General features: G+C 38.8%; 1 protein-coding gene and 1 long non-coding RNA gene across 4 annotated transcripts; one reads left to right on the top strand and one right to left on the bottom strand.

Moving 5' to 3' along the window:
* LOC117950444 (phosphoglucomutase-1-like) lies at positions 1-23,312 on the bottom strand. Of its 3 annotated transcripts, none has more exons than XM_034881506.1 (13): positions 22,851-23,101; positions 22,320-22,531; positions 22,019-22,105; positions 6,012-6,174; positions 5,654-5,797; positions 5,222-5,347; positions 4,757-4,947; positions 3,920-4,074; positions 3,672-3,787; positions 3,434-3,569; positions 2,668-2,851; positions 2,066-2,200; positions 1-684 (listed from the first exon to the last, which is right to left on the bottom strand). In XM_034881506.1, exons 1-13 carry the CDS (start codon positions 22,978-22,980, stop codon positions 595-597), a joined length of 1,869 nt encoding a protein of 622 aa, XP_034737397.1. In that variant the 5' UTR covers positions 22,981-23,101; the 3' UTR covers positions 1-594. The 3 variants fall into 3 exon arrangements, with proteins under 3 accessions (XP_034737397.1, XP_034737396.1, XP_034737395.1); XM_034881504.1 differs by lacking the exons at positions 1-684; positions 2,066-2,200; positions 2,668-2,851; ... (5 more) ...; positions 5,654-5,797; positions 6,012-6,174 and adding exons at positions 11,067-11,823; positions 12,019-12,126; positions 12,981-13,190; ... (5 more) ...; positions 17,926-18,044; positions 20,837-21,068 and having other exon boundaries at positions 22,851-23,312; XM_034881505.1 differs by lacking the exons at positions 22,019-22,105; positions 22,320-22,531; positions 22,851-23,101 and adding an exon at positions 8,297-8,645.
* A 230-nt stretch (positions 23,313-23,542) lies between these two features.
* Positions 23,543-27,390, top strand: LOC117950698. The gene is made up of 3 exons (XR_004657970.1): positions 23,543-23,602; positions 25,756-25,810; positions 27,305-27,390. It is a non-coding gene; the product is annotated as an uncharacterized LOC117950698 (long non-coding RNA).
* The last annotated feature ends 25 nt before the right edge of the window (positions 27,391-27,415 follow it).

Below are 27,415 nucleotides of genomic sequence, written 5' to 3'. Positions count from 1 at the left end.
CTTTTATGTGAGGTTATTTTATTTATGGTGGATATGTTAGTTCTCAAGGCTGTAGCTGTGGGTCATGGTTCAGGTTTAGAGACTATTTTGGTGATTTTGGAGAACACAATGAGGGGAAGGCACCAGGTCAGTCAGGGAAACATGGGTTGAGCTTGCCCCAAATTGCTGATTTAGGGTCAGTTTCTCCACTTAATGATATGGTTCAGAAACAGATCTGGATAACAACATGAAGCATGGTTCCAGAAATTACATGAGGCACACTCCGTTTAAGGTTTTTCTCTTGAGAAGTGTCAAGATAAATGATCTGACACCTAATGCTGATTTTCTCCCTTATTTTAAGAAAACAGAATTTTAACACACATCCTAGTCCAACACTAGAGATTGGCAGTGGATCACTTTCGGTGTAAGATAAATCAAGAGCTCCTCATGTATTTTCTTGTATTCAGCCTGCATGTTGAGTTTCACTTTTTTGACCAACTGTTTTTCTAAGAGGGCAAGAATAGGAAGCCAAGAAGCATTCAAGGGCAGCTTCACCCCCAAGAGAGCGGAGGTATCCTGTTGCTGAGGGTGAGTGGAGGCAGTTTGGCAGAGGATTCATGTGATCACAGTGGGGCCACTGCGTCCAGTCTTCTCTTGGAGCTGAGAGACCTTCAAGGCGATATCCACCAGGGGAGCCAGCATCACCTGCACAAACACACAGAACATATTACTTCCTGTACAGGTCATGCTGTTCTCACACATCCTCCAATACATGCATCATCCTATAGCCTTATATTGCCTGCAAGTGTTAAAATGTAGCCCTTTTTTATAAAAAGATTACACATAAATAAGTAGTTTGACACTTTGTGGAATAAACCTATTAACGTTCTTGCTGAGAGTTAGATAAAGGAATCGATACCAGCATGCTAGAGTCAGCGGCAAGTTAGCTTAGCACAAAGACTAGAATAGAAACCTGAGGAAATAACTATTCTAGTTCTTTCTTAGATTACAAAATCAATCTATCAACACATCTTAAGCTCAGTAATTAACATGTTATATCTTGTTTGCGTCATCTGTACAAGACCCAAAGTGTAAAACTCTTGGCCGGGCATAGTCATTTTAAAAATGGGCGCAGAGACTGAAGTTACTGCTCTCGGGCCTAGAGATAGTCCAGCAAATTAATCTCCGTTAAACAACATCATAACTTATTTTACACTTAAAAATTACAGTTCTAGCAACAACAACAAAAACAATCAAAAACTTCTTCATTACTGAGCTTTGGAGGTGCTGGTAGGCGTTTTTTATTTATTTATTTTTTTTTACAAGGTTTACAGTATTGGACTTAACACAATTTAAGGACTATATTTCACACAAAAAAGCAAACTAGGAAAGAGCAGAATATTCTGGATTTACACAAGAACGGTCTTGGTTTGTAAATCAAACCCACCCAAAGTCAGACAGCTGAACCATTAGCCCACTAGCCATTTATCTGTCAAATTAAGATTCTGAATCAATATGTTTCTGCTTATCTGTCCATTCATGGCGTGTAAGCACTAAAGAGGAAAAAGGGCTTGAGTAGAACTTTCATTCACTTTTTTTGGTCTTGTCTTGCTTTCCTTGTTCTACATTAGCTCCCTGTTCTCACCAGTCAAAACGACTTTATGAGGTGTATAGCTGGAACTCACACACACTTTATTTTTCCCTTCTGCTATGTTTCTCTTTCTCTTCATTCTGGCCCTGATAAGCTGCCATAACTCAAGACTCGGCCAAACATATAAATACAAGATGTGGACCACGTTTTTGTAAAGCTCCACTCAATGCCAGCTGGCTGTCCTGCAGGTTAAAGATCATTACAGCCGGCCTGACGAGTTCTGGGGCCCATGTGAGTTCACCTCTGACCGCTTTAAACTGGGTGGGCTGTCGAACTAGATTAACATCCTTATTATCTCTTTTCTTTTTCTGTGATTTTTCATTTCCAAAAATATTCAAGCGAGAGAAGAAATCTGGTGCTAGTTTATTCATCTGATGACTTCATTGTCTAGTCTTTCTCTCACTGGATCTAGCCGGCTGGAATTATTGTCCTGACCTGCGGGTCCTGATAAATCTTCTGGGGGTCCTTCTCATAGCTGTCTATGTAGAGCCTGATGGTTGCTCCTGCGCTGCCTGTACCGCTGAGACGGAAAATGATCCTAGAACCATCAGAGAAGATGATCCTGAGGCCCTGAGAGAGAGAAAAAGAAAAAGATGGGGAAGAGATTAAGATAAATGAAAACGGACAGTACCTGGAAAACATGTGGAGGTAGAATAGATGAGGTGCAGTAACACTGCTGCATGCTGGTAGTTATTCATAGGCCACAATCCCTTCTACATGACTTCTGTATTAAGTCAATTTTGAATTAGATTGGTACAATAAATATATTTATATAAATATTAAGGATTAATACGTATAATTAGTCAACTTTTTTACTAGGATTACACATTCTACATAGTGGATACATTCATGTTTTTAGAAAAACAATTGAAATTTTGAAGATTGATAGTTTGACTTCCTCCATTAGTTGAATTAGAAGTGGACTGAACAAACATCCCTTAAATATGAGTTTGACCAAAAACCTTTACAGACTTCTATCTAAGTAATCGACTATATGCTGATAGATGGAAAACATTTTGAATGTTTCTGCTTCTTACCTGGTTTTTGGACACACTTCCATCCACAGGGTCTGTGTAGGCAAAGTTGTCGGAGACAGCTACCTCATAAGTCTTATCACCTGATGAGAACTTCTTTCCTACGAAGGATGGGTCAAACATTGCAGTCTCCAGATCCTTGATCATCTTGTTGGCTGCGTCTGAGTCAACCTCCTCATAGTCGTACCTGGATATGTGGTGGTGATGGTCAACCAGGTGTTGAAAATTTGCATTTATGCTAAAACAATCAAGCAATATGCATCTGGTTCGTCCAATGTAACTAGGATGTCCATGTTGACTACAAAACCTAACAATGATAATGATAATGATAATAATAATAATAATAATAATAATAATAATAATAATGTTAAGTTGGACTATGTTGATGCAAAAAACAATCAGGTGTCCCATTGGAATCAGACAACTGGTGATTTTATAAAGATAATCACTTTGACTCCGTTTTGAATGGAAAGGAGTGAGTCTTTGCAATGTATTACTTTTTAAAATGTTCCCAATTTTTAAAAATAAAAAAAGTATTTGTTTAGTCACAATAATCAGAAGAAAAAAAAAGTAGGCTTTTGTGTGCTACATTTCTCTTATTGACCACTAGAGAGTGCCAGAGTATTATTTGAGCAACCAACATCCCTGCACCGCATCAGCCACAATTTAAAAACGACAACAACAACAACAAAAACAACCTAAAGTACTTCTCTTTTGGGACTTAAGCTCACATTCCATAAACTACAAATCTACAGAGAGCATTCCTGACCTGGTGAAGAAGTTCCTGCCAAACTTCTGCCAGTGATCCTTCATGATCTCTTCCACGCTCTGTTTCCTGGTAGCTAAGATTGATAACCATGCAAGCACCGCCCACAAGCCGTCCTTCTCACGAATATGATCTGAGCCTGGTCGGTTAGCAGAGGGAGAAAAGAGGGGTTGAGTGATTGAGGGGCGCTGCTTTCATTAACTGGAGTTCTGGCTACATAAATATGACAACATTCAATCACCTGTGCCGAAGCTTTCCTCTCCACACAGTGAAAGTTTTCCAGCATCCATCAGATTTCCAAAGAACTTCCAGCCAGTGGGAGTCTCGTACAGCTGCATCTGCAGAGCTTTCGCCACACTGAAACAGATTTGCGCACAGAATAAACCACATAGGAAAAGGTTGATCTGTAATTCACCTGGAAAAGCACTTTTTTTTTAGTTTACCAAAGCAGGAAAACTTTAGCTAGTTGTTATGTTGTGTGTTTTTTACTTGTCAAGGGCTCCACTTGTGGGCATACTGCGAGCCAGTCCCTTGACACCAGTCTTCTGGAAGTAAGGGATGCTGGTAATGTTGGCAGCAATGACAGCCACTGAGTCTGAGGGGTTCACGAAAAAGCCATTTTTACCCAGCACCATGTTACGGTCCTGAAATAGTGACACAAACAGGGGTCAAAGGTCCCAAATAGCATAGCAGATATGATTTGTGACATTTTTGAAGTGGTTTCCTGAGCTATAGCAAATGATTGGCTCTCAGGAAAGTTTAGGGAAGATATTGAATCCCAACGGAAGATGTTTTACACCTGCCATGTAGAGGTATATGTAAAACCTTCCTCGGTCAATATGGTATCTCAAAATCTAAAACAAAATCCATTTTCCAACATTTCTTCCGTCTCATCAAGAGTTTTGAAGGTTGCAGAACACATTGAAAGATTAAAGTATTGAAGTATGGTTTAATGATTTCAGCAAATATTCTATTATTAGCAATCCTGTTATATACTAAAAGTTAGTCTGTTCTTTTCATGATAAATGAAAAAGGGGGGAAAGCTAAACAAAAAAAGCTAAACAAAAACATCCTCGTCAAAGGCTCTGCCAAAGTCAAAAATAGTTTAATTCAGTCAGTCAGATAATCTTGGACTCAAGCCTTTTATTTTGGTCTATTAAAAAGAAAAGCTTAAAATTTTAAAAACTTAAATTTAATAACCTCTGGTCTCTTATTTGTGTACGAGCTGACATCATAGACCCACAAACTTTGGGTCACAACTCTGCTCTCACCTCTCCAAAAAATATTGTCTGCCCAACAATTATCCCAGAAAAAATGTTGACTTACACCATCACCATCAAAGGCTGCACCAAAATCATATTCTCCTCCTTTCATGGTGTTGACTAGGTCAGCAGCATAGGTCAAGTTGGGGTCAGGGTGGTGGCCCCCAAAGTCCTCCTTGGGGACACAGTTGACTGCTGAGTTGGCAGGTGAACCCAGCTCTTCACACACTATCTTCTTCACATAAGGACCAACCACTGGAAGGACAAAGAGAGTCTTTAAAAATAGACCAATACACTATGCTAAAAGTGTACAGGGAGAACACACTTGTCTACAAAATATCTTAGTACCAAAGAATAGACCGTGTAACTTCTTAATCTGTGATTTAAAAAAAAGTATTTCCTGCGACCATCTAATTTATTTATTTTATATTATTTTATTTTTTTTAGGTACCCAGTGTGAATTTTAGGTCTTAAACCACTCCTTGCAATCTATCACAAAAGTCAGAAGCTGTGCTCTGCAGTTTCCTACCTCCATGCATGGCATCCAGGCGGACGTTAATGTGATTGGCTCCAGAAAGAAGATCCTTCAGTGCAGCAAAGTCAAAGATGCTCCTTAGCATCTCAGCATAGGCCTCCACAGAGTCAACAATCTCCACTGAGACAAATGAAGAGGAAACAGAGCACCATTAAGACAGCCGTAGATGTTGGTAGGCTAACTAAATATCGTCAAAAGCTGATCACACTAGTCCTGTGGTTGTTTGATGGATTACAAAAGTCAACAACTACATGCATTTATTATTTCAGATGACCAGATAATATTTAAAAAAAGCAGAGATAGTATTTGCACTATGTTGCAGGCAGTTGGAATTCATTTTCAACCCTGACAGCAAAGAACTGAACAACTGAATGAACTCATTCTCTTTCAGGTGAGATCAGGACTCTGCGCTCTCTGACACTATACCTGTGAAAGGTTTGAAAGTGTCCACTTCAAAGGTCTGTTTGCCGATTTTGGACAGATCCACTTTCAGTTCTGGGCAGATGTGATACTCCTGCAGGGTTTTGCTGATCTCAAATATTTTGTTTGTGATGCCCTCTGGAGCAGGTCCTAGGGAAAAAAATAAAAGGGTTGTTAGAAAGAATAAACTGACAGATATACTATGGCAAATACAGATGATGTGGCCAAAACGTTCCTAAAATGATTCAATCGTTGCCCATTTCTGCTCATTGCTTGCAATGCAACATAATAGGTAGAAGTCCCTTGGGTCTGTAAACCCATCGAACTGAACTTTATTACACTGCATAATGCAGTTTCTACTCACCTCCACTGGAGATGTTGTACTTAATGCCAAAGTCTCCAGTGGGGCCTCCAGGGTTGTGGCTGGCTGTGAGGATAATGCCACCCACTGCCTTTAGCTTGCGGATCACACAAGAGACTGCTGGGGTGGACATAATGCCATTCTGACCAATCACTAGATGTCCAATCTGTAGAAGGGAACATGAATACACAGGGGCAAAGATTAAAGCGCCCATATTTTGCTCATTTTCAGGTTCATAATTGTAATTTGAGGCTGTACCAGAATAGGTTTACATGGTTTGATTTTCAAAAAACACCATATTTTTTGTCGTACCGCACATTGCTGCAGATCCTGTTTTTACCCTGTGTGTTAAGGTCTCTGTTTTAGCTAAAGAGCAAGACATCTCACTAGTTTTAGCTAAATAGTGAAACATCTTTCTCTATACTATCTTTGTGGGGAGTGGCACATGGGCAGTGGCTAGGTAAGATGACATAAGCTAGATCACTTTTTTACAACTTTGATCAGTACAAGGCAGGGTTAGCTGGGAGACGTCTTCTAAACGAGGGCACACTTGTGGAATACCTGCAGAACAGGGACATGGAAGTACTTCTTTTGGAGATTATGTTGAACTAGTGTGTGTTGTAGCAGTGTTTTGCCATTGAGAACGAGCTAGCATCCTAGCGCTCTCGTGTGCTACAGTTAGCCACATGGTCTTGCCAAGTGACGTAGAAAGCCGTAAAGATTTTGAGCAGCTCACTGACTGAAGGCAAAATCTTTTCTGCAGTGTTAAACTGCTTAACAATCAGAAAACAATACCACAAGTTAAGTCACAAGGTAAACATGCTGAATTAGATAACATAATAGTAGAAACAGTGTATCTTGTAAATTACAGTTTTTAAAATCGTGTCACATTATCTCGTTCCAGGAATTCCTATTTAAATATGCAATGGTTTGCTTTGCGTAAACTTATGAACAGAAGTGCCCCTGTCTCTGTACCTTTGGCAAGAACAGTTACTCCACTGCTTCATTTCCTAAAATCAACCACTTGTGGAGAAACTGAAAAATATCAGACATCTTTGTGCAACTTCAACCTACTGGCATCACTGACAAACACTGAATTTACCAATCCTTACTTTGCAGTAGCTGTACAGGAGACAGAGTGGCCATCTCATGAGAGAGAAGGTCACAGATACAGTCTAGACAGAAGACATGATGTCCTGTACAAATATAATGAGGCTCCCTTATGCTTGCAGTTGGATCTACTATACTTGGGATAAGTGCACAGGATGGTAAATGCTAAAAATTGCAAATAAAACGAACTGTACATATGTACTATTTCCCCATTTATGCTACAGACCTATGCAGGTCAACGTGACTGGCTGGCACGTTGCATGTCACGCCCCCTCCCCCCCACCATTTTAGTGACAGTGAATGCAGGCAGTGGCATCTCGGCACAGCTCATTAGGAAATAACACAACGTTTGGCTATTAGATTGGCTTCCTTTGACAACACTCAACCCTGTTTACACCATTAACATAACTGTGCAAGACTACAAGTCATTTATAATCGCATTGTTTAACATCTCATGGTAAGCAACGAAGTTGCCGTTTAGAGTCTGCATGTAGCGTTAAATGTCAAAGGTTACTCGTTATCCAAGAGGCCTCATTCATGCACTTTGTCCAAAAGTTCACCGGGGTCAAGCTGGCGTCTGAGCCAGCCAGTGCAGGCGGGTTGATGGCGCCTAAAAAACGTGAAGGGTCATGCTCTGAACCTTATCAACCTTTGGAGAATAACCCTAGCTAATATCAAAAGAATGGCAAGTAATGTAGAGCCACCATTTCTACAATGCATGCCGAGAATGGGTTGAAGCTTGCAAGAGCATGTCACGTTAATAAATTGAAGGTTTAATTGTAACAGTTTAGCTAATTTATCACTTAAATTAGGCTTTTAAAAGTTGACTGAATACGTTAGAACCCTTAGCAAGGTCTTCAATTAGGCTGACTTTAACCAAATCTGCGAACAGATAACTACTAGCAATAACTTAGCTACATGACATGTTAATAGTGACTTATTTGCGTTACGTTACTTTCGTTACAAATATTGTTACCGTTAGTAAGAATCAATCGTCCTCTCCTGGTAGCTTACTGAGTAGCTAACGTTACACTAGCCCACTAAATACAGTCTGTTAGCTTGACGTTTACATGCTAGCCGAAATGCTAGCTAACTTATCCAGTATGTATGGCACTTGGTGTTCTCTTGGTTAGTGGTTAGCAAAGCAAAGGAGAACAATATTTTCTTCTCCCACTGACCCCGTTGCCAGCAGCAATCTGGACGATCAACTGAATCGCGTCTTTCATGAAAAACCTCCCGTCTCCTCCCACCACCACAGTGGCAGCCTGGCGCTCGGCAGGCTCGATGACAGAGATGATGCTCTGAATGAAGTTTTCCGCATAGTGCTGGTTCTGTTGAAACACCGTCACTCTCTTCCTCAGACCGCTTGTCCCGGGCTTCTGGTCCGTGTACGGCTTGGTCTTCACTGTCGTTACTTTCACCATTTTTTTAACCCCCAGTATGCACCGTGGTCGCCCCGTGTGATCCGCAATGTGTCCCAATGAAGAGGCGACTGCAGTGGCAGAGAAGCCACACGTACACATCGGCCAACTCTCCCCCTAATAGACCCGCCCTCTCGGTTTAAAGGGCAAGAAGAGACAATGGCGGTTGTCCTCACACTCAACAACAATGTTATAGCTATATACCTCAGACATGAGCAACATGTTAATTTTGCAACAATTCATTCTGTATTCATCCCAGCACCGTTTGCGCTTTTGCATTGCCTTATTTACAACCCTCATAGAGCTGTTTGTTTAATGTGTATCTGTATGCATATGAGTGGTATATGCTATATAATTTTTAGACAGACTTTAGACATGCAAAATTATATCTGTACATAGTAGCCACATGTTTGTTTACCTTGTTCAGCTTTGTTGTCCGTATTTGCAGCCAAATGTCTATTTGTGTATGTAGGCTACTTAGAGAGCAACACAAAGCCAGTCCACTTGCTTGTGTTCACACTCACTTGGCCATTAAAGCTGATTCTGATTCCTATGAATGTGTGACAAAAGATAATTGTAGTTTCCGGTTGTTGTTTATGTATTTAAAATAAATTACAATTTATTTTAATGCAGCATGGTAACCAATGGTTCACAGGCCTGTGGTAAGGATTATTGAATTACTAAGGTCAAATGTTTTTAAAATCAAACATAAAATTAGTTGAATCCACCTGTAAAATGCCCACCATCAGGGGTATGTTTTAAACTGCAGATACAAATGGAGTCCTCCAAATTTCAAAACTCTTCATTCACAAAAAAAAAAGAATATGAAAGACATGAAAATGTTGTTAACGGTAGCTCTGACCCTGATGGTGCAAAACTACTTACTCTAAATTGACCACCCACCTTCAAGCTTTCCATCCATGATCCATAAGCATCCAGTGATCTTTACAATCCGCTGTGGTACTTGGCATTGCCGTCGTTACTTCCATATAGAAAAACAGCAGTTTCCTAATGAAGGATAGATGAAGCTTCACATTTATTCATGCTTGAGGACATTTGTGGACCCTTAAGGTAAAGGCCAATGCACAGAATGGTCAATGACTGCATGGCTTGTTGTCCACATTTTTACACCAGCTGGAAAATCTGAATAGAAAGTAAATAAACTAATTCATTTTCTAATAAGTACAATTACCATTTAAATATCACAAAGCTACCCTTACAAATGTCCTGAAAGATATTGCAAAACCATGCTCTATTTAAGTGAATGGCTGAATTTCACAGGGAGAATATTGTGAAATACTGTAGTAAACTTCAGGTCACTGTTTTTCTAAAGATTTTTTTGTGGCTTTTCCCTTTATTGTAGTGACAGTGGATAGACATGAAATGGTGATGACACAGCAAAGGGCCACAGGTCGGACCCAAACCCTGGCTGCTGCAGGACTCAGCCAAGATGAGGAAACACTCTTACTTGGTGAGCTAGAGGCCGCCCCTCCGGTCACTGTTGTTTGCCAGTTGCATCACAGTGTGTTTGATCATCATAAGCAGAACAAAGTTAAACATCAGACCTGCACATGCAAACACATACCAGAAGCGGAATAAACGCAAGCTCAATTATATCAATGAATATCCCTGTTGCCATTTTTTGGCCCTGTCAATTTGTTGGCAAATCCATTTTTAAAAAAGAATTTTTAATCTTCGAAGAAATTTGAAAGAAAGTTTTATTTTATTAAAACACACTACTTAATGAGTTTTAATACAGAATGATAAATTGGCTCAAAACTCCTGAACCCTGACTGCCCTGAGTGTTACTAAAACACAACTGTGTTGGGTAAGGACGAGCAGACGGACTCAGGATTAAATACATCTCACATGCCATGTGACATTTAGTTAGCTTGCTCTACTGTTTCAGCAGAGAAAGTCAAAGGGCAAATAATGGCTTGGGAAATATAAATAGAAGGTTAGGACTGCGCTCAACTGGAAAGGCCAAGGGCAAATAAAGTTTAGACCTGAGCGCAATGCAAAGGAATGCATTTCACTGCCAAACCAAAATCCCCAGAGCCCCTTACTGTATTAAGAGTATGGAGGGGGTTGACCAATAGCTGCACGGTAACATTCAGGCTGAAACAGACTGAAAGAAAATTGAGTAAGCATTGATTTAGTGATTAGACCCAGGTTACATAACCATTATTTTATTTTACAGAATTTACATATTCAATGTGCAGTAACTACATATTAGATCCATCTATTGGCTCTTCCTCAAATCACCTACAAAAAAATACTATTGAAACAACTGTTATAGGTCACATAAATGTCTGAGGAAAAATTGATTCTCAGCCATCATTGTACGGAAAACCGTAATAGGAATATTTTTTATGTATTTATTCGTAATAATATTTACATATACACGAGGAAAGTGATTCAATTTTTTCAGATTAAAATATATAAAAACGAAAATAAAAAAAGTTAGTTTTGGCCTCTAAAATTACAAGACTGTGTACCATGACATGATTAGCAGCTAAAAAAAAAATCTTTTATTTAGTGATTGTAGGATGTTGCTGCAGAACCAAAGGTGTATTTAATGAATATGAATATGGTATATAAATGAAATTGCTACGAGAAAATATATATTGACATTGCATAAAGTAAACAGACACATGAGTAGACTTCTTAGAGATTCTTTTGTTTTTTGAAAATTATTAAATCTACTGTCAATTCACCATGACACTAGCCATAATTTAAAGGATGGATTATAAATAAAAGTGAAATGTTGGCAATATAATCCTTGATCTTTGCACTTTATACATTTAAAATGTTAATTATTGTAAAAGGAGTTTTGAATTTTTAGGACAACTGTCATACATACAAAGCAGTAACAACCATTATCAGCTGTACTTTATCACTACAGCGACCATCTCTTGTCACAAAGCTTCTGAAAGAGGGTCTCAGTTCCTGATGTGTGACATATGAGGCAAGTAAGCCTTCAACATGGGGCTTCTAAAAGTTAAAATGATTATTATGCAGTGTTCCTTTTGGACATTCTTAGTTACAGTAAAATAATATTTGTTCTGACCAGTCACACAATTTTCACATTACCAGTGGATATAGAATAGTTTGTTTTGTATCCTATTTGAAACCACTGGTTTATGAGTCATTTCCAGCCCTTGCTAATCTGTATCATTAACCTAGGTGAGTGATGGGAGTACAGCTTAACTAGGTAGTATGGTCTCCACACAGTTGTAGGTCCAATCTTGTTTCTCATTGATAGGCAGAATATGTTGGCACACCTAGAATACAGGATCTTTGTATTAGTTTCTGGTACACCATACAGTTATTTCTTTACATTGTCCCATCATATCAATTATAATAAAAGCATTTTCATATTCAGAATGAACAATTTAATTGCACTTTTGTTTGTTGTATAATGGAACATTTTCAAAGTCATGATTCTTTTTCTTGTTATAATAATTAAGACTTTGTACCATCTTAGTCCTGGCTGGCACCTCAACAGCAAACACACTCATGCCTCTGCTGCTGCAGCAGTTCCTGCTCTGCTCATTGTTTACATGGACAGTTACTTTCTGGTTGGCCTGCAAGACAAAAGGTATTGGTCACTCCCTTGGTCAGCTTTCTTCACATCACAGAATTTGCAAATGTTGGTAGCTAAACAAAACTGTAGGTACATAATCACAACTAAATAGTCTAAAAGAAAACCATTTTTTATTTTTACTGATAAAAAAAAGTAGTGTACTGTATATATGCGCTTTATAAATATAAAACTAAAAATGAACATATAACCTTATGCTTATTTAAGAAAGAATACATCTTCATGTTCCATGTACTGTTGCTGTGTCTGGACATAGTTATATACAGGGTACTGAATGTGTTTACATGTACCATCATGTATCCTCAAAGTTGCTAATAGCAATGTAGTTGAAGTGTAAGGAATGTAAATGTAAAGCAAAACAAATGACAAAAAGGTAATAGGTAAACGGCATATAAATGTAACCATTCCCGCTGTTCAGTAGTTCCCCCGTTTCACCAGGTCATTCTTTCTAAAGGGGGTCCTGTTGCTATGAGAATAAATACGATGGCTGCATATCAATTACAAACAAAGTGAATGGTCTCTGCAACCATACACTGGACAGAGTGACAAACAAAAAGGCTTCTTTACACTTTTTTGATGAATAGCACCTCATGGATTCATAAAATAACTTCTTCACACTAATTCAAAATTGGACTATAATCCCCCTGGTGACCATTACAATGTATGGCAATTAGACAATCACACAAACATTCACTTGTCTCTTTGCAATTCTGCTAAAACTGTGTAGGCAACTTCACAACAATGACACTGACTGGCCTTGTGTCCCATTTTGGATATCTAAACATCAGAAGTTACCTTTGCCTGCACACTCAGATATACAAAAAGATTGTTTTCTACCTTGTTGGCTATGAGGGAGGAGATCCTGTGTTCTCCTCGGTAAGTGTAGACGAAGACGTTGTCTTGCCCCCTCAGGGCTTTGGCCCCGGTCCTGGCTGTGATGGACTTCTGCAGGGCCTGGATGAGAAGCTTGGGCCCTGAGTCCATACTGAGTGGGTGGATGGATGGCTGAGTCCCTTCACAGTATACATCTATCTGGAATGGACAAGCCTAACAGAGTGGGACGTACAGGAGGGAATTAATTTAGTTAGTATAATGCTAGTGAGATTTTGAATGCCTGGAGTGTTCCTCTCAGTATGTGTCAGAGATTTTTCTGGATTTTAAGTATTTGTACTGGCTTTGATCATAGAAATCAAATAGAGAGAGAAGCAGGAATTCAGAGTCAATTCAGTAGGTACTTGTGTTATATTACCGGCTTATTGAAGGTTGAAATGCATTTTCTTATATACATTGAGTGTTAAATCTAAGCCCTAAATTACTGCATGTCAGGATTATGACTTGATTGCTGATGGATGTGATTGTTTTAGGCGAGAGCAGATGTGTAAACTTACCTCTACCAGCTCCAGCATTCGGTTGTAGCCCATGGCTTCCAGGGTGATCCACAGGTCAGCAGGGTTGCCATCTTTCTCTGTGGCCTCCATCAAGTTCAGCTCCATGAAACCTTGCAGTGTCAGCTGGTTCTTTCTCATATCAAAGTTCTCTGCAAACCCAACAACAATAATGAGAGCAATAATGGAGTGTGTATGAGTGCAATCATGAAAATGATTACCTTTGCAGACAGCCCAGGCATCCTTGTCACATTTTTCTCCACTTGTCCTTAGCTCAAATAAATTGTACTCCTCTAGACTGAGCAAACCATTCCCATCCAGATCTATCACCTCAAAGATGTCAGACAGTACCTCCCTGTGGCGCAAAAGAACCAACACAGAGACATGTTTTTAAAAGGACATAAACCCGAACTGCTTTTATTCATTCACCGGCCCATCTTTCCACTCATGTATACATCCATTCAACTGCTGTGGTGACGACGGTGCTAGCAAAGCAGTCCAGACTTGGGGTGCTTTAAATCACAGACTAAACTGTCTTTTACCTTGCCGAAAACCTGATGACATGAAGACTTTACATAAATAAACAATCTCAGTTGTTGGACATTAGCCAAAGCTGGTGACATTTGATAACATTTTGCTATGTGGTTTCTTTTCTATCTATAGCACACAAACACGCATTAGCACACACTCACTCACACACACCTGAGCTCCCTGGTGAGGTCTAGTTCTCCAGTGTCAGTCCTGTAGATGAGCTCTAAAGGTTTATTAGAAAGGCTCTTTTTGCTCCTTTTCTTTAGTTTGCAGCCACTGGTAAAGGGAAGCAGGTAGTATGTCCCAGCATGCAATTCTCCTTTCCAAACATACTTCTGTGGGAACAAAGGAGTAGCAAAGTTAAGAGTGTATCCTGGACTGTAGCACAATCAAGTTTCAACTCCATAGTATTAGAAATGGCTACTACCTTTGGCCTGGCGGAATGCCAGCAGACCTACAAATATTTCAATCAGGGGTAATATTTAATGTAAAATTGTTTTATATCAACACACAAACTGATAAAATATACATATGGGAACATATATGGAAAGGATTTAAATTGAAATGTGAGTATTAGCGAATGTTCTAGTACAAGTACGTCTCTTAACACACAAAAACCTACTTCTTTGTCTTTTGACTCAGTGAAACACACTAAAGTTGATTCCTCTCTAATTTCACCAGCTGACATGACAAAAAGAGCTGTGTCCACTGTCATCCATGAAGAAGGCTTGTCTGAAAAATAACACACAATAACACAATATGCCAGGCTTAGGTATAGAATACAATATAGATATAAACACAACATAAGAAAACATACAAAAACAAAACCACATATTCAATGCAAAATTACCATATACAACTCTGGAATATACATTTTACATATACAGGCTTCGGATTGGCTGTACACATCTCCACCACCTACATCAACACACTTTCTGCTATTGCATGCTCTAATTCGCTGAACTTGGTAGCACCCCCTTCTGGTTGTTTTAGCCCAATCATTGTACTGAGCTGGCACACTATAGAGCACGTTTCCTACAAAATCTCACCTGCTGCCACAAAATGTGTAGTCTTTTTGTTTATAATTCATAATCTGAAAATTACTGGGCCGATCATTTATTCAATTTACAATTTCAAAAAAGCATCATTAAAACTGTGCAACTACTCTTTTGTGCGACCAAAAAACAGTGGTGAAGCAATGTGCAGCAAACAGTCCAGGGAAAAATTTAAATTTGGGAAAAATTTGACTTCCAAGTAATGAACCCTGAGGGACCAAATCTATAATTCCTACCAGCTCCTGAGTTGCTGTCCTGTTCCTGACACTAATTTCGGACAGGGAACAAGCACAAAAATATAACCCAACAGCCAATGTGGTACCTTTTAACAATTTTTATGTTTTTTGTTTACGTGTAATATAAAACCGTGTCAGTACCGGGTCCGTGGCTGATGCTGAGTGGTTGAATGGTTAGATAGACGTTAGTTGTCTGGGGGACGTGAAGCTGGTACCGTAGAGAGCCGATACTCCCATCATCCTCCAAGAAGAAACAGCCCTTCATATAACTGTGATGCCACTCCTAGAAAAATGGATAACATTTCTGCTTAACGACAGTCCCACCTTGTTTATACAAAGGGATATAGTTTGGCAACTAAAGTAGAAAAATAATAATTTCTGATCTTCATCAGACCAAGACCCCGCTGTTTGCTATTTTAAGTCTTTTGAAGTATAGTACAGACTGTACGGTATATCATGTAAGCGTGTGTGGCCTAATTTATTTTGTTTTGTGTGGTCTCTGATTAGATTTTGACGCAATCCCAACAAACTGTTTTGCTGCTTGACAAGAAAATGCATTTATTCATTCAACAGAAACCAAAACTAATTTGCAGTTTCTATTAAAAGGAGGATTGATCTTGTGACAGAAGAAGTACGTTTTGGCATAAGAAAAAGTGAATTAAACAGTCAATCATAACAGTGAGGTTGCTCACTTGATTAACAGAAACTGCCGCTGTGATCATTATCACTCCAACCTTCAGAGGGCATGTTCATTATTAACCAGTTCATGTCAGCTCAGCAGCATGTAAACATGGGTTATACACCTGCTGTTCCAGAGGAGGGCAGAAGTGTCACACTGTGTTTCTGTTTAAGGCTGAGGTAAATCTCCCTCTAGGACCTGATATGGCAAATTGGAGTCCATTTAACTTTGATAAATACAGGCTTTTCAATCTTGGGCCAACGGTCATTCAAAGCTACCAAGAGGCTACTTTGACAATATTTATGAATCCTAATATTTCTCTCATTTTGAAGTCCTGTTGTTTCTTCATCTGGCAGCACAACCGAAATGAGGTAATAATTTGAAATTGAACAGGAACATCAAAACAAGGAAGTTTTCCTTCCACCCATTGGAGACACATTAAATGAAAACATAGTTGGTGTGGACACACACTAAGAGGACACTGAGGGCCGAGCGAAACTGGAATAGGCTATATATCCTTTTAGTGGACAAATAAATCACCAAGTTAAACAAAGAAAGTACCATAAAGACCGAGCATGTCTCTCTTCTACAGAAAAGCCATTTTCTTGGGCGGTGAGAGGCATAAAAGATCAAACCATAACACTTCGGTGGTTTGTCCAGACAATATTAAATGAGGGAAATTGCCATAGGCACCCATCAACTGCTTAAAGACATCAGAATTAATGCCCCCATGGAGAGAGGGTCAGCCTGCAGACTAATACAGGCGCTGTCCCCAGCTCTGGCCATGGGTTTGATTTACTGCAACAAAGTGGGTCGCTGGACACCAAACCAGCCACACACACACGCACACACACACACACACACACACATACACACATACACCATTTACCTTATCTTATAATTGTAACCCATACATAAAATCAAATCCTGAGAATAAATAATATCCTTTACTAGTAATGTCAGTAATCATGACAACAAACTTGCATCACACAAGGCACACACACACGCACACACACACACACACACCGCTACAAAAACACAGCCTGCCTTCCATCCACCCAATTATTAGCCTGTGGCAATATAACAGCCAATATAGCGAGCAGGACTTCCTTTGGAGGTAATCTCTGGACACACATTCTTTTACTTTGATGATGTCTGGCCCTTTCCAATCTTAACCTAGTGCTTGGGCCTTAGAGATGAAGCAGGGGGCTGTTATTTCTATTTATTTATTTATTTTTCTTGCTGTAAAGCAAACCAGGCGAGGCTAAGCCAGAAAGAGTGAAAACAAAGAGTGTGGGATCAATACAGTGTATATCTATCCACCCTGGGCTAAATTCGCCCCTCAAAAACACTGGGTAACAGTGACACTGGGAGAGAAGTGGGGCTCCAAGGTCCTCGCTATCATGAAGTCTCTTACTGAAGTCCACATTCTAAGACTTCCAGGTTTTGTCAGGTCAAACAGTTCATTTTTCAGATTCAAACCTTGCTCAGAAATTAATAAGCATATATTAGAAATATGTAATGGATGAGTTTTTATTATAAATTACTGTATTAAATTCAATTTACTATCATCAAGCATGTGTTTTAACATAAGTAAACATGAACTAAACTGGGACTAAAAAGTGATTATATTTATGTTATCACTTTGTTTAGTATGAAAAAGTTGTTCTCAAACTTAGTCTTTCATGCGTGAGTGAAAAACATGGGCTCAGATATGAAAAAATGGGGGAGTGCTGATTAAAAAATGGGCTTTCCGAACATTTTTTCCTATATTTTTAACATTTCTTTGACTAAGTGATTAATCGATTAATGGGAAAAATAATTGATTTATTAATCGATAATGAAGTTATTCATTAGTTGCAGCTCTAAAGTCATTATGATTATAGAGGGGGTTACCTGCAAGCCTGAAGGCTCTGGTATTTTGCTGCCCTTGGTGCTGCTGGATGTCATTGTGATCGAGTTTGACAGGGACGACCGTCTACTGCGAGTGGAAGGACGGGAGGATGATCGGCTCTCTGAGAAACACACATCAGACATTAAAACTCACATGGATAAACACAACACTTTTGCTAAATATACATCCAAAGTTATTAGAAATAAATCAAGTTGCCGCAACAAAACACTCAATTGATTAAGAACAGCCCTTCGGTCTCCAAACAGTAAACACACTGTTAAAGAGAAATGAGATGCATAAGATTATTGGCACTGTAATCTGTCTTCTCAGACGTCCAAATTCAAGTGACGATGTCTACTTTGCCTTTGGGTTCTGTGTGATCTCAAGATCAACTCCCTTTTAATTAATTATGGAGGGCTTTTAAATTACACATGGTATAACAGCACCCTTTCAAATCCATTATCTTGCACAATGCTTTCCCTTGAACTCTAATTGAAGTCAGAAGATATACATTCACTAATGAGGGGTCTGAATGTTTCCAAGCCTGGGAAATTGAGATGCGAAATAATGTGATGGGTTTACAAGCAAATTACCAAAGCAGAGAAACAAATAGACCCACTGTCATGGTGTTTGTGATGGATCTATTTGTATTGATGGCAGTATGTTAATCTAGAGGACTTGTAGCTGTTCCGTAAATGGGGACACTGATGCACTGAAATCTCCCCTAACAAAAGCTTCAATGTAGGTTTATACTGAATCTAAGTTTATAGCCGGTAATGTTGCAGCGCTAATGGTTTCCTGCTGCTGGAAATCTACATGAATTTAACTGAACAGACCAATTGAGAAACACCACAACGGTTCCTCAATTAGTCTGACTGTTTGCAAAAACATGTTAGACACATAACACCTGATATGGTCATACCTGATAATTAATTGGTATCTCTTCAATTATTTGTTAAACAATTAGCCAAAATTACCCATCTCCTATTCAGTTATAACACATTTATCAGTGTATTACTGGTTTATACTGCCAGATGGAGGAGCAAATGAGCAGTCAAAAGTGTTTTTGAGCTCCAAGAATAACCCATTCAACATGTGCGATCACGTCGCATTTCGTGTAAGAGCCTTGTTAAAATGTAGTGGGTATAAATCAATAAGTGGGAGAGGCACAATAATGTGATAATCCCGACAACTATGTGGAAGCTCATTTGTTTTTGCAGTGGTGGTTGACTGGGCCCTCCTCTCGACAACCACCTAATCCCTCATCATCTCCCCAGTGAGAAGTGGTAGAATCCTCCGAATCAATAACATGAACATGGAATGACCACTTAAATCAACCACATCTGTCTTCCCACCGTGGGCCTCTCCTTGGCTCGCTTATCCAGAATCTCTGTTCTTCTCTTACCTCAAAATGCTGGTTTTAGACTTTTTACATTCACTTACAACTGGCGGAAGGTGTTGTCTTTTACAGAAAAATTAATCTGTCTGTTTATTATCTGTGGTTGCAGAAGGGTGAAGCTGGACTTGTCAACATCAACAACTGGGAAATCAAAACTACTGCTGTTTACAAGAAGGGGATGAGCAGACTATTTCCTGAGAAAGCTGAGATCCTTCAACGTCTGCAGCAGAATGTTCTACCACTCTGTTGTGGCCAGCGCTCTGTTCTCCTCCACCATCTGCTGGGGCAGCAGGATGATCGGAGCCAGCGAAAACAGACTGAACAAACTGATCAGGAAGGCTGGCTCTGTTATTGGCTGCAAACAAGACACGTCTGAAGCTGTTGTGGAGACAAGGTCACTGAACAAACTGTTATCTATCATGGATAACCCCGACCACCCTCTCCACCCCACACTGGTCCAACAGAGGAGCACCTTCTCTAAGAGGCCCTGACAGCTTCAATGTCGCACAGACCACTACAAGAAATCATTCCCACCACAGGAAATACAACTTTTTAACACTTCATCACCGAGTGTTAAATAAGACTCATAGACATCACAACTGCACTAAATGCACCTTGCACAATAGGTTTATCTACAGCTTTTTCAATACTAGTTACATCTTTGACATCTTTTTAAAATTATTTGTTCTTATATTGTATCCTATTATTATTTCTTGTATATTCTCTATGTGTGATGTGTGTCTGATATGTTGCTGCTGCAACACTGGAGTTTCCCATTTTTGGGGGATCAAGGAAAAACTATCTATCTATCTATGTATCTATCTATCCATCTATCTATCTCAGTCGTTGTATGTTTAAGCAATGAAAACATATTTTTGGCAAGAGCACCAACTCCAAAGCCATTGTTGAAAGGCAGCATTTTCATCAGCGTAGATGGAGCTTTTATCAATCTCTTAATGGCAGAAGTGATTACCCAAATCAGAACGCTTTAGAGTCCACTCCCTCCAAACAAGCTGCCCTAATTGTGTGGCTATTATGATGTATGGACTGTCTTAATGAGGTGATTTGTCACAGGGGGAGTGAAAAATTGATCAATAACACAGCTATTATTTATTCATCAAACTAATCGGTAAGGCGTATTGGGGCAAGCAGTGAGATGGGTTGTGCAACTATAAATTGGAATCTGAAGTATACATGATGTGCCGTGGCCATTGACTGCCTCTTTGGACCTGTAGATTGTGCCGCACACATTGCCATTTGTTCTGGAGTCATACACCAATGAAAAAAAAAATAAGGTCTGCTCCATATATTTTCTCAATACACAGTAAATAGAGACACTGACCATAGCAGTGAAAGGCATACTGAGAGATAAAAGGATAAAACATTTTTTTTGTGAACTTGCTCTTCATGTATATTACTTTCAATAAAAATTGCAAACAAAAACTTACTTGACTGCTGAAATTCAGTGGCAATCACTTTTATGTTAGATTATTCTGGGAAGTCACATGTTGTACCTTTCTTGAGTGTGGTGTCTGATTCTGCCTGGGGTGTTTCTGGAGGCTGAGGGAGAGTCGCTGCCGCTTGTGCTGCTGCTGCTGCTGCTGCTGATGCCGACGACACTGAGCTCGTTGGAGGGCTGTATGACTGACTGCCAAAGTTCTGTCTCTTCAGCTTGGCATTAGCCTCGAGCCTCTCCAAAGCAGCCATCTGACACTGCTCTGCTGTAGACACAAGCAATCTGCAGAACTGACAGCAAGAGGAAACCAGCAGTGAGAGCATGTTAAATGAGGATGTTCTGAGGCAAGGGAGAAGGTCAGAGATATCTTGGATGGAGCTAAACTTGACAACAAATAAAGCTAATATTGGAGCAAATCATACGAGGGATAAACTGTTGTTTTATTTTGCGCCATAAAATTTGCTGTGCCACTTTGCATCACTTATTCTTCTATAGTTTTATGTGAATTCAATTCAACTTTAAAAAACTGTTTTGAACAAATATGTTTCTATCTCTAACATCTCCATTTTATTGTCTTTGGCGTCACCCATGCCTATTTGCAGTAATTGCAGGTTAGGTGTTTTTGGATCTCACTTTCATTTGTTTTGAAGTCTCATTGTCTGAAGTTATCGCTAATTCTTTGTTTGTTCGGCCATAGTAACCTTTTACTCACACCACTAGCAGAGCCCGGAAAAAAACAATACACCACTTCACACACATGAAAGTTGAAGAGCGGGTGTGTTAGCTCTTTTCTTGCATCCCAATCACTGCAGGGTGATGCCTTTTTCCCGGGAACCCAGTTTAGAATACTGTAAATCAAGGGCTTTCATGAGTGGGCCATAGGCGCCATAACCATTGTGTTCGGTGATAGACAGTGACTTAACAGACATGTATTTAAATGAAAATGTTCAAAGATATTACTTATAGAAAAGTTATTTTTATCCCTTGCTATTGTGCAAAAGTTTTTCTCCTGACTGCTTGGGATTGTAGCCCATCCACGGCACGTTGTAGCCTTTGTTCTAAAGCTACACTGGTGTTTTGACTATCTCAAGAGGATCAATCAGATGAAATTTAAATACCTGACACACAAAGATGGAACAATTGTATTTAAAATACACTTTTTTAAACAGACTTGGAAAGTAAATAACCTGACAATTGTGGTATATGCAGCAGAAGTCACTTCATACTTATCTAAACTTACTTCTGCATAGTCCAGTTTTCCATCTTTGTTGATGTCACCCAATGAGAAAATAGCATTCACTTCTTCAGTGGTCATTTTCTCTCCTTTCTGGAAAATAAACACATTTTCTTTAGCTGTAAAAACACCAGGACAAAACATATTTCATCTATGAGCCGATCAGTGATTTTAATCTGTTTGTTTTGGCTTCCACATCTGTAATACAAGTGTAATGGGTCTCCTGTTGCAGAGGAATCAGTTGGCTAATTGTACAGCATCATTTAATTCACTCAAAATTAACAATTGAATCAAAACGGCTACTCACAGTGGTGAGGGCCTTCTCCAGTTCGCTGTGTGAAATGTAGCCATCATTGTTGACATCCATCTTTTTGAAGGCTCTCATTAGCTCTGCTTCCTCAGTTCTCTTCTCATTTTTAAGAATTTCACAGAAGTCATCAAAGTTCAGTTTGGATGTTCTCTGGGTCCAGTATTTATTGAGAGCTGCATTGGTTGGATTTCTACCAGCCTGCTGGAGAGCTGAATGGGATAAATGGGAAAGAGCATTGAAACTACAGGCCGCAAAAGCAACTATAAACTGTTTGTTTTTACTGTGCTAATAGTTTTTCTGACATAGTATCATCCTCTTGTCTCATCTAAGAAGTCATCATACACTCTTCGAGGAGAATTGTTCCCAGATGACATTATTAATATCTACCTAGCTACTTACCAGAGCTAACATTATATGCTGGCTATAGAAACAATACGACTATGAAACCTCAATTAAATTGGCAAACGTAACGTTAGCTATATGCTAGCTAGCTAGCTAGTTAATTGTTTTAAGTTCACGTTATCTTACCACGACATAGCTGCTGTTTCGAAGTGATATATGTCAAACTAGATCTGAACACAGCAAGGTATGCGGCTCTGCAATGCAAGTAGAAAGCCTCCTCTTCATCAGCAGGAAGAAGTAACTCTTGAAGAGACATCTTTGAATACACAGATCAACCGGTGGTGGTTAACGTTAACGTTATTAGCGAAGCTAAATTTGAACTCTCGCTCTCAAGCTTGGAATCCATACGACAGCCACAGCAACTAATTTGGGCTAAAAACTACTATTTTTTACATTTTCATCATACCGTAAAATCCATCTGAAAGCATGCGAGTTGCATTTAATTGACTAAAATCCGCGTTAGCAGTGACATTTTGCCACACCGTTGCTATCTCGCTGACAGTTGCTAGGTAACCGTCCCTGCAAAAACCATACTCGGGGTTCACCAAAATCGACACGGACGAAACAGACGTTAACTTTCCAGTTCCAGCTAAAATTAATTTATTACGTATTTGACCACATGAGGTGATACGGAAAAAAATCGCAGTGTTTGGAAGACAAAAAAGTTTTTTTTTTTAGTTCTGCCAGTTTGTTGCGTTGTTCTAAATGTTTCTACAATAGGGCGACATCCGGAACTATATATATAGACAGGTGATGTTTTACACGAACTGTTTGAGTCTAGCAAAAGCGCCAGATTCATGCATTTGTGAGGAACAATATTCTGCAAGGGCAACTCTAAAATGCCGCAAGTGTTCTTTTGTCTGCATAAACTTTTTATGGTAACTAACAAGACTTTCTGAATAAAACTGGCTTCCCAATCAAAGATTTACAGCACTGTCTGTATATAATAACCACTGTTAATGTTAACCACAGGTTGACCACTAACTGTAAACGTATGCAGTAACTTAAAGTATTAGCTGACGTTAGTTATATAGATTGTGTTTGACTTAAATAACGCTGTTTACTCTAACAGAGAATAGTGTGGTTTTTACTTGTTAGTTTACTTAGAGTCTGTTGCATAGATAGTTAAAGAAACGTTTGTTGTGAGCTCACCCTTATGTTTTTTAAGCTCGTGGCGGCAAAATTACCATAACATTGCAATCTTTTGCTGTAATTGATGTTGAAGTTAGAGTTAACCTTACTCTCATGTATTTTCATGATAATATAAAAGGCACTAACTGGGCCGAGTAATGTTGGTTGTTACTGCTGAAGGTTTACAAATGCTACTCCTGTAATTTTATGATCATAAGTTGTTTTATGGACTAATTATGTTGTCACTGAAATACTATACAGTACAGTGATGATTCAAATAACCAAGCATGATGTCTTGGATGTCTTAGATAACTTCTTATTAAATAACGCAATTCATTGGCACTTAATTAGTCAATAGTTGTTTGGTTTATAACATGTCAGAAAAAGGTGAGATGTGGTGAAAGTCCCAGTCAGTGTTTTCCAAAGACCAAGATGTATTGTTTTTTCCACAATAGACATTCAGTTTACTGTCATTGAGGAGTGAAAAAACAAGAAAATATTCATATTTTAAGAAGCTGGAATCAGAATTTTTCACTTAAAAATGACTCAAAACAATAAATCGATTATCCAAATAGTTTGCGATTAATTTGATAATTGACAACTAATGGATTACTATTTGTAGCTGTGATCTGGGTGGTGAATGATTGAACTCTTGCAGACCCACAACTAGAAAACAAATAATGATAATCCTTATTTGTAGAGTACTTTTCAAAAACAAGTTACAAAGTGCTTTAACAAGTGTAAAGACAATAGAACCCAAGAGACAATAATACAAAAAAATAAAAACATGAAAACATTGAAAAGCATAAATACAGATAGCTATAAAAATGATAAAACACAATAAAATAAAAGGGATAAAACTAAGTCAAATAAGATCGGGAAAGGCTCTCCTATATAAGTATGTTTTAAGAAGGGACTTAAAAGAGTTCACTGACTCAGCTGACCTGATTTCCTCGGGCATGCTGTTCCAGAGCCTCGGGGCCCTGACAGCAAACGCTCTGTCCCCTTTAGTTTTCAGTCAAGACTCTGGAACAGATAGTAGACCTCTGCCCGAGGATCTCAAGCTGCGTGCTGGTGTATATGGGACTAAAAGGTCAGAAATATAACAAGGCGAGAGGCCATGAAGAGCTTTAAAAGTGATCATTAGAATTTTAAAGTCAATTCTAAAACATACTGGGAGCCAGTGTAATGAAGCTAAAACAGGAGTAATGTGGTCATATTTCTTTGTTCTGGTTCAAGCCTGGCAGCTGATTTCTGGTCAGTCTGGAGTCGATCAATAGATTTTTGGGTTAAACAGGTGAAAAGGCTGTTGCAATAATCCAGACGTGATGAGATGAAGGTGTGTAAAATGGTCTCGGTGTCCTTAAAAGTTAACGTAGATTGAATTTTAGCTATATTTCTAAGTTGATAAAATGTGATGAATGTGAATGTGACCGTGAGGCAGGGAGTTACTGTAAAAAAGTGTTTGTTCTCTGTTACCTTTGTCTGCGTAAATGACAATTTAAAAAAAACTACTGACTTGCATTAATAAATAAGATTGGATCGTTCTATAGTTTATGACTACAGTTAATGACAGTACTATATTAACTATAATGACTGTACTGTTAGCTGCCAGACAAATAAGCTCAATTCAAAAGCTCCTCAGTCCGCCCTTGGAAATAACACATCTAAATATTCTGCCACCTCATTTTAGATCATAGTGCCGGGGATGTCTTTCCTGAAAAGGACATTCTTTATGACTATTTGGACTATGACTTTTAATTTAAGTCTTACTATGTGTACTGTAATCCTTTAGTGGTAGATAACACTGTCTCCTTCTCAGTCCACAATGCAACAGTAACTTTCCAAATGCCAGTGTACTCTAGATTGTGTTATTAAGGACATGGTGCATCATCAACAGGCAAGACCAAAGTCACATCACACGAAGAAGAGATCCCAGAGACAGAGTTGGAAAAGTGAGTACTTGCTGTAAGTTACAGCTGTTGCAGTTCCCATACTTTAGACAATTTTTCACTGCTAACTATCAATACACAGAGTAGAGCACAGAGTTAAAGGGTTAGAGAGAACTCCCTTTTACGAGTTGCTATATTTCAAATGCCACACTTTCCTGATGGTTATAGTGACGTATCAGAATTTAATGACAGGAGACACGGAATGACGGAGATCCATCACTGGCCAAATTATCAGTGATTTACATAGCACTAAAAATAGTTGTATAAGAGTCACTTAACACAAGAACCATTTCCTTAGTCAAGGCAGACATTTGGTGTCTGGCCCATCCATCAAGACAAGCATTAGTTTTTAATTTTATAGTGCTGTCACTAATACGTTACATGAGCTCAATTTACAGTACATTCATAACACTCACTTGGTTATGTCATATTAGGGTCATTTGGAACACAGTCTTGTTTTAATGTATTGTACATTTTATAAAATGTTTAATTGTGTTTGGAGAGGAAGGTGGAACCCCAAACAGCCAGAATTACAAACGCTTTGTATACGCTTCCAAACCAATGAAATACAAAGCTACAATTAAATGAATTAATAGGAGATTAATAAAATAATTGGTTTACAAAAGGGTATTTTGGATAATCAACTTTTTAGTTATAGACAATTGTTCAGATTATAAACCATTTTGAAATAAAAGTAGCACAAATTTAGGTTGGACATGAAGTAGTTTTATAATTGTATGTACGTCTTGGATTGTACCTTATAGATACTCCTTGTGCTTTTTAATTTCTTCTTGGGGCTTGTTCAGGGTCCAACTTATTAACTTTATTTTTATAGGACAGATGACATAAAATGGGAAAGTGACGGCGAATGACATGCAGCAAATTGCCGATTGTCGGTGTCGAACCCGTGGTCGCTGCATCGAGGAGTAAACCTCTATACATATGTGCGTCTGCGCTATCAACTGAGCTACCCTGGCTACGGACTTCACCAGTTTTAACCCACTAGCTACTGAGTATTACATAACATTCAAGATATTGGAGGATAAGTCAATAGTAATAGCCTTAATGCTACAGCCAATCAGTTATTTGATAGATAACAGAATAATAATACAAAGACTTCTGAACATGCCACCCAACTCTCTTTTGCTTTGACTCCTTGAAATCTAAACTGTAACAATCAGTGGATGAATTCATCAAGGCCAGGAAAGAGCTAGAGGAAATACTTGTGAGAAAGACTTTTTCTTTGGTCTTAAATCTTAACATTAGGCGGAAATGTCTCTGACTCCATCATATCTAGACATTGAGAGATGAAGGGTTTTTATTACATACTGAATGTTCTCTCTGACATGGCTTTTCCTTTCAGAACATAGCTGTTTTATTTTTTATTATTTTACTTTGTTCATTCATTTTCAGCTATCTTTTTCCACCATTTCTGCTGTATTGCTAAATGCTTTTGTTGTTTCTCTTTTATGCCACTGATTCTGTATTTTTAATTAGTCAGCAGAGGGCAGCAGTGAACAAGGACATTTCTTCCCTCGATCTATTACTGACCTGAAGACTGAGCTCCAGAGACACAGAGAGCTGGGTGAGTACAATGTTGTATATTTT

The sequence above is a fragment of the Etheostoma cragini genome, chromosome 9, assembly GCF_013103735.1.
Source record: "Etheostoma cragini isolate CJK2018 chromosome 9, CSU_Ecrag_1.0, whole genome shotgun sequence".
Taxonomy (NCBI): Eukaryota; Metazoa; Chordata; class Actinopteri; order Perciformes; family Percidae; genus Etheostoma; species Etheostoma cragini.
This window is presented reverse-complemented; position numbering and strand designations above follow the sequence as displayed.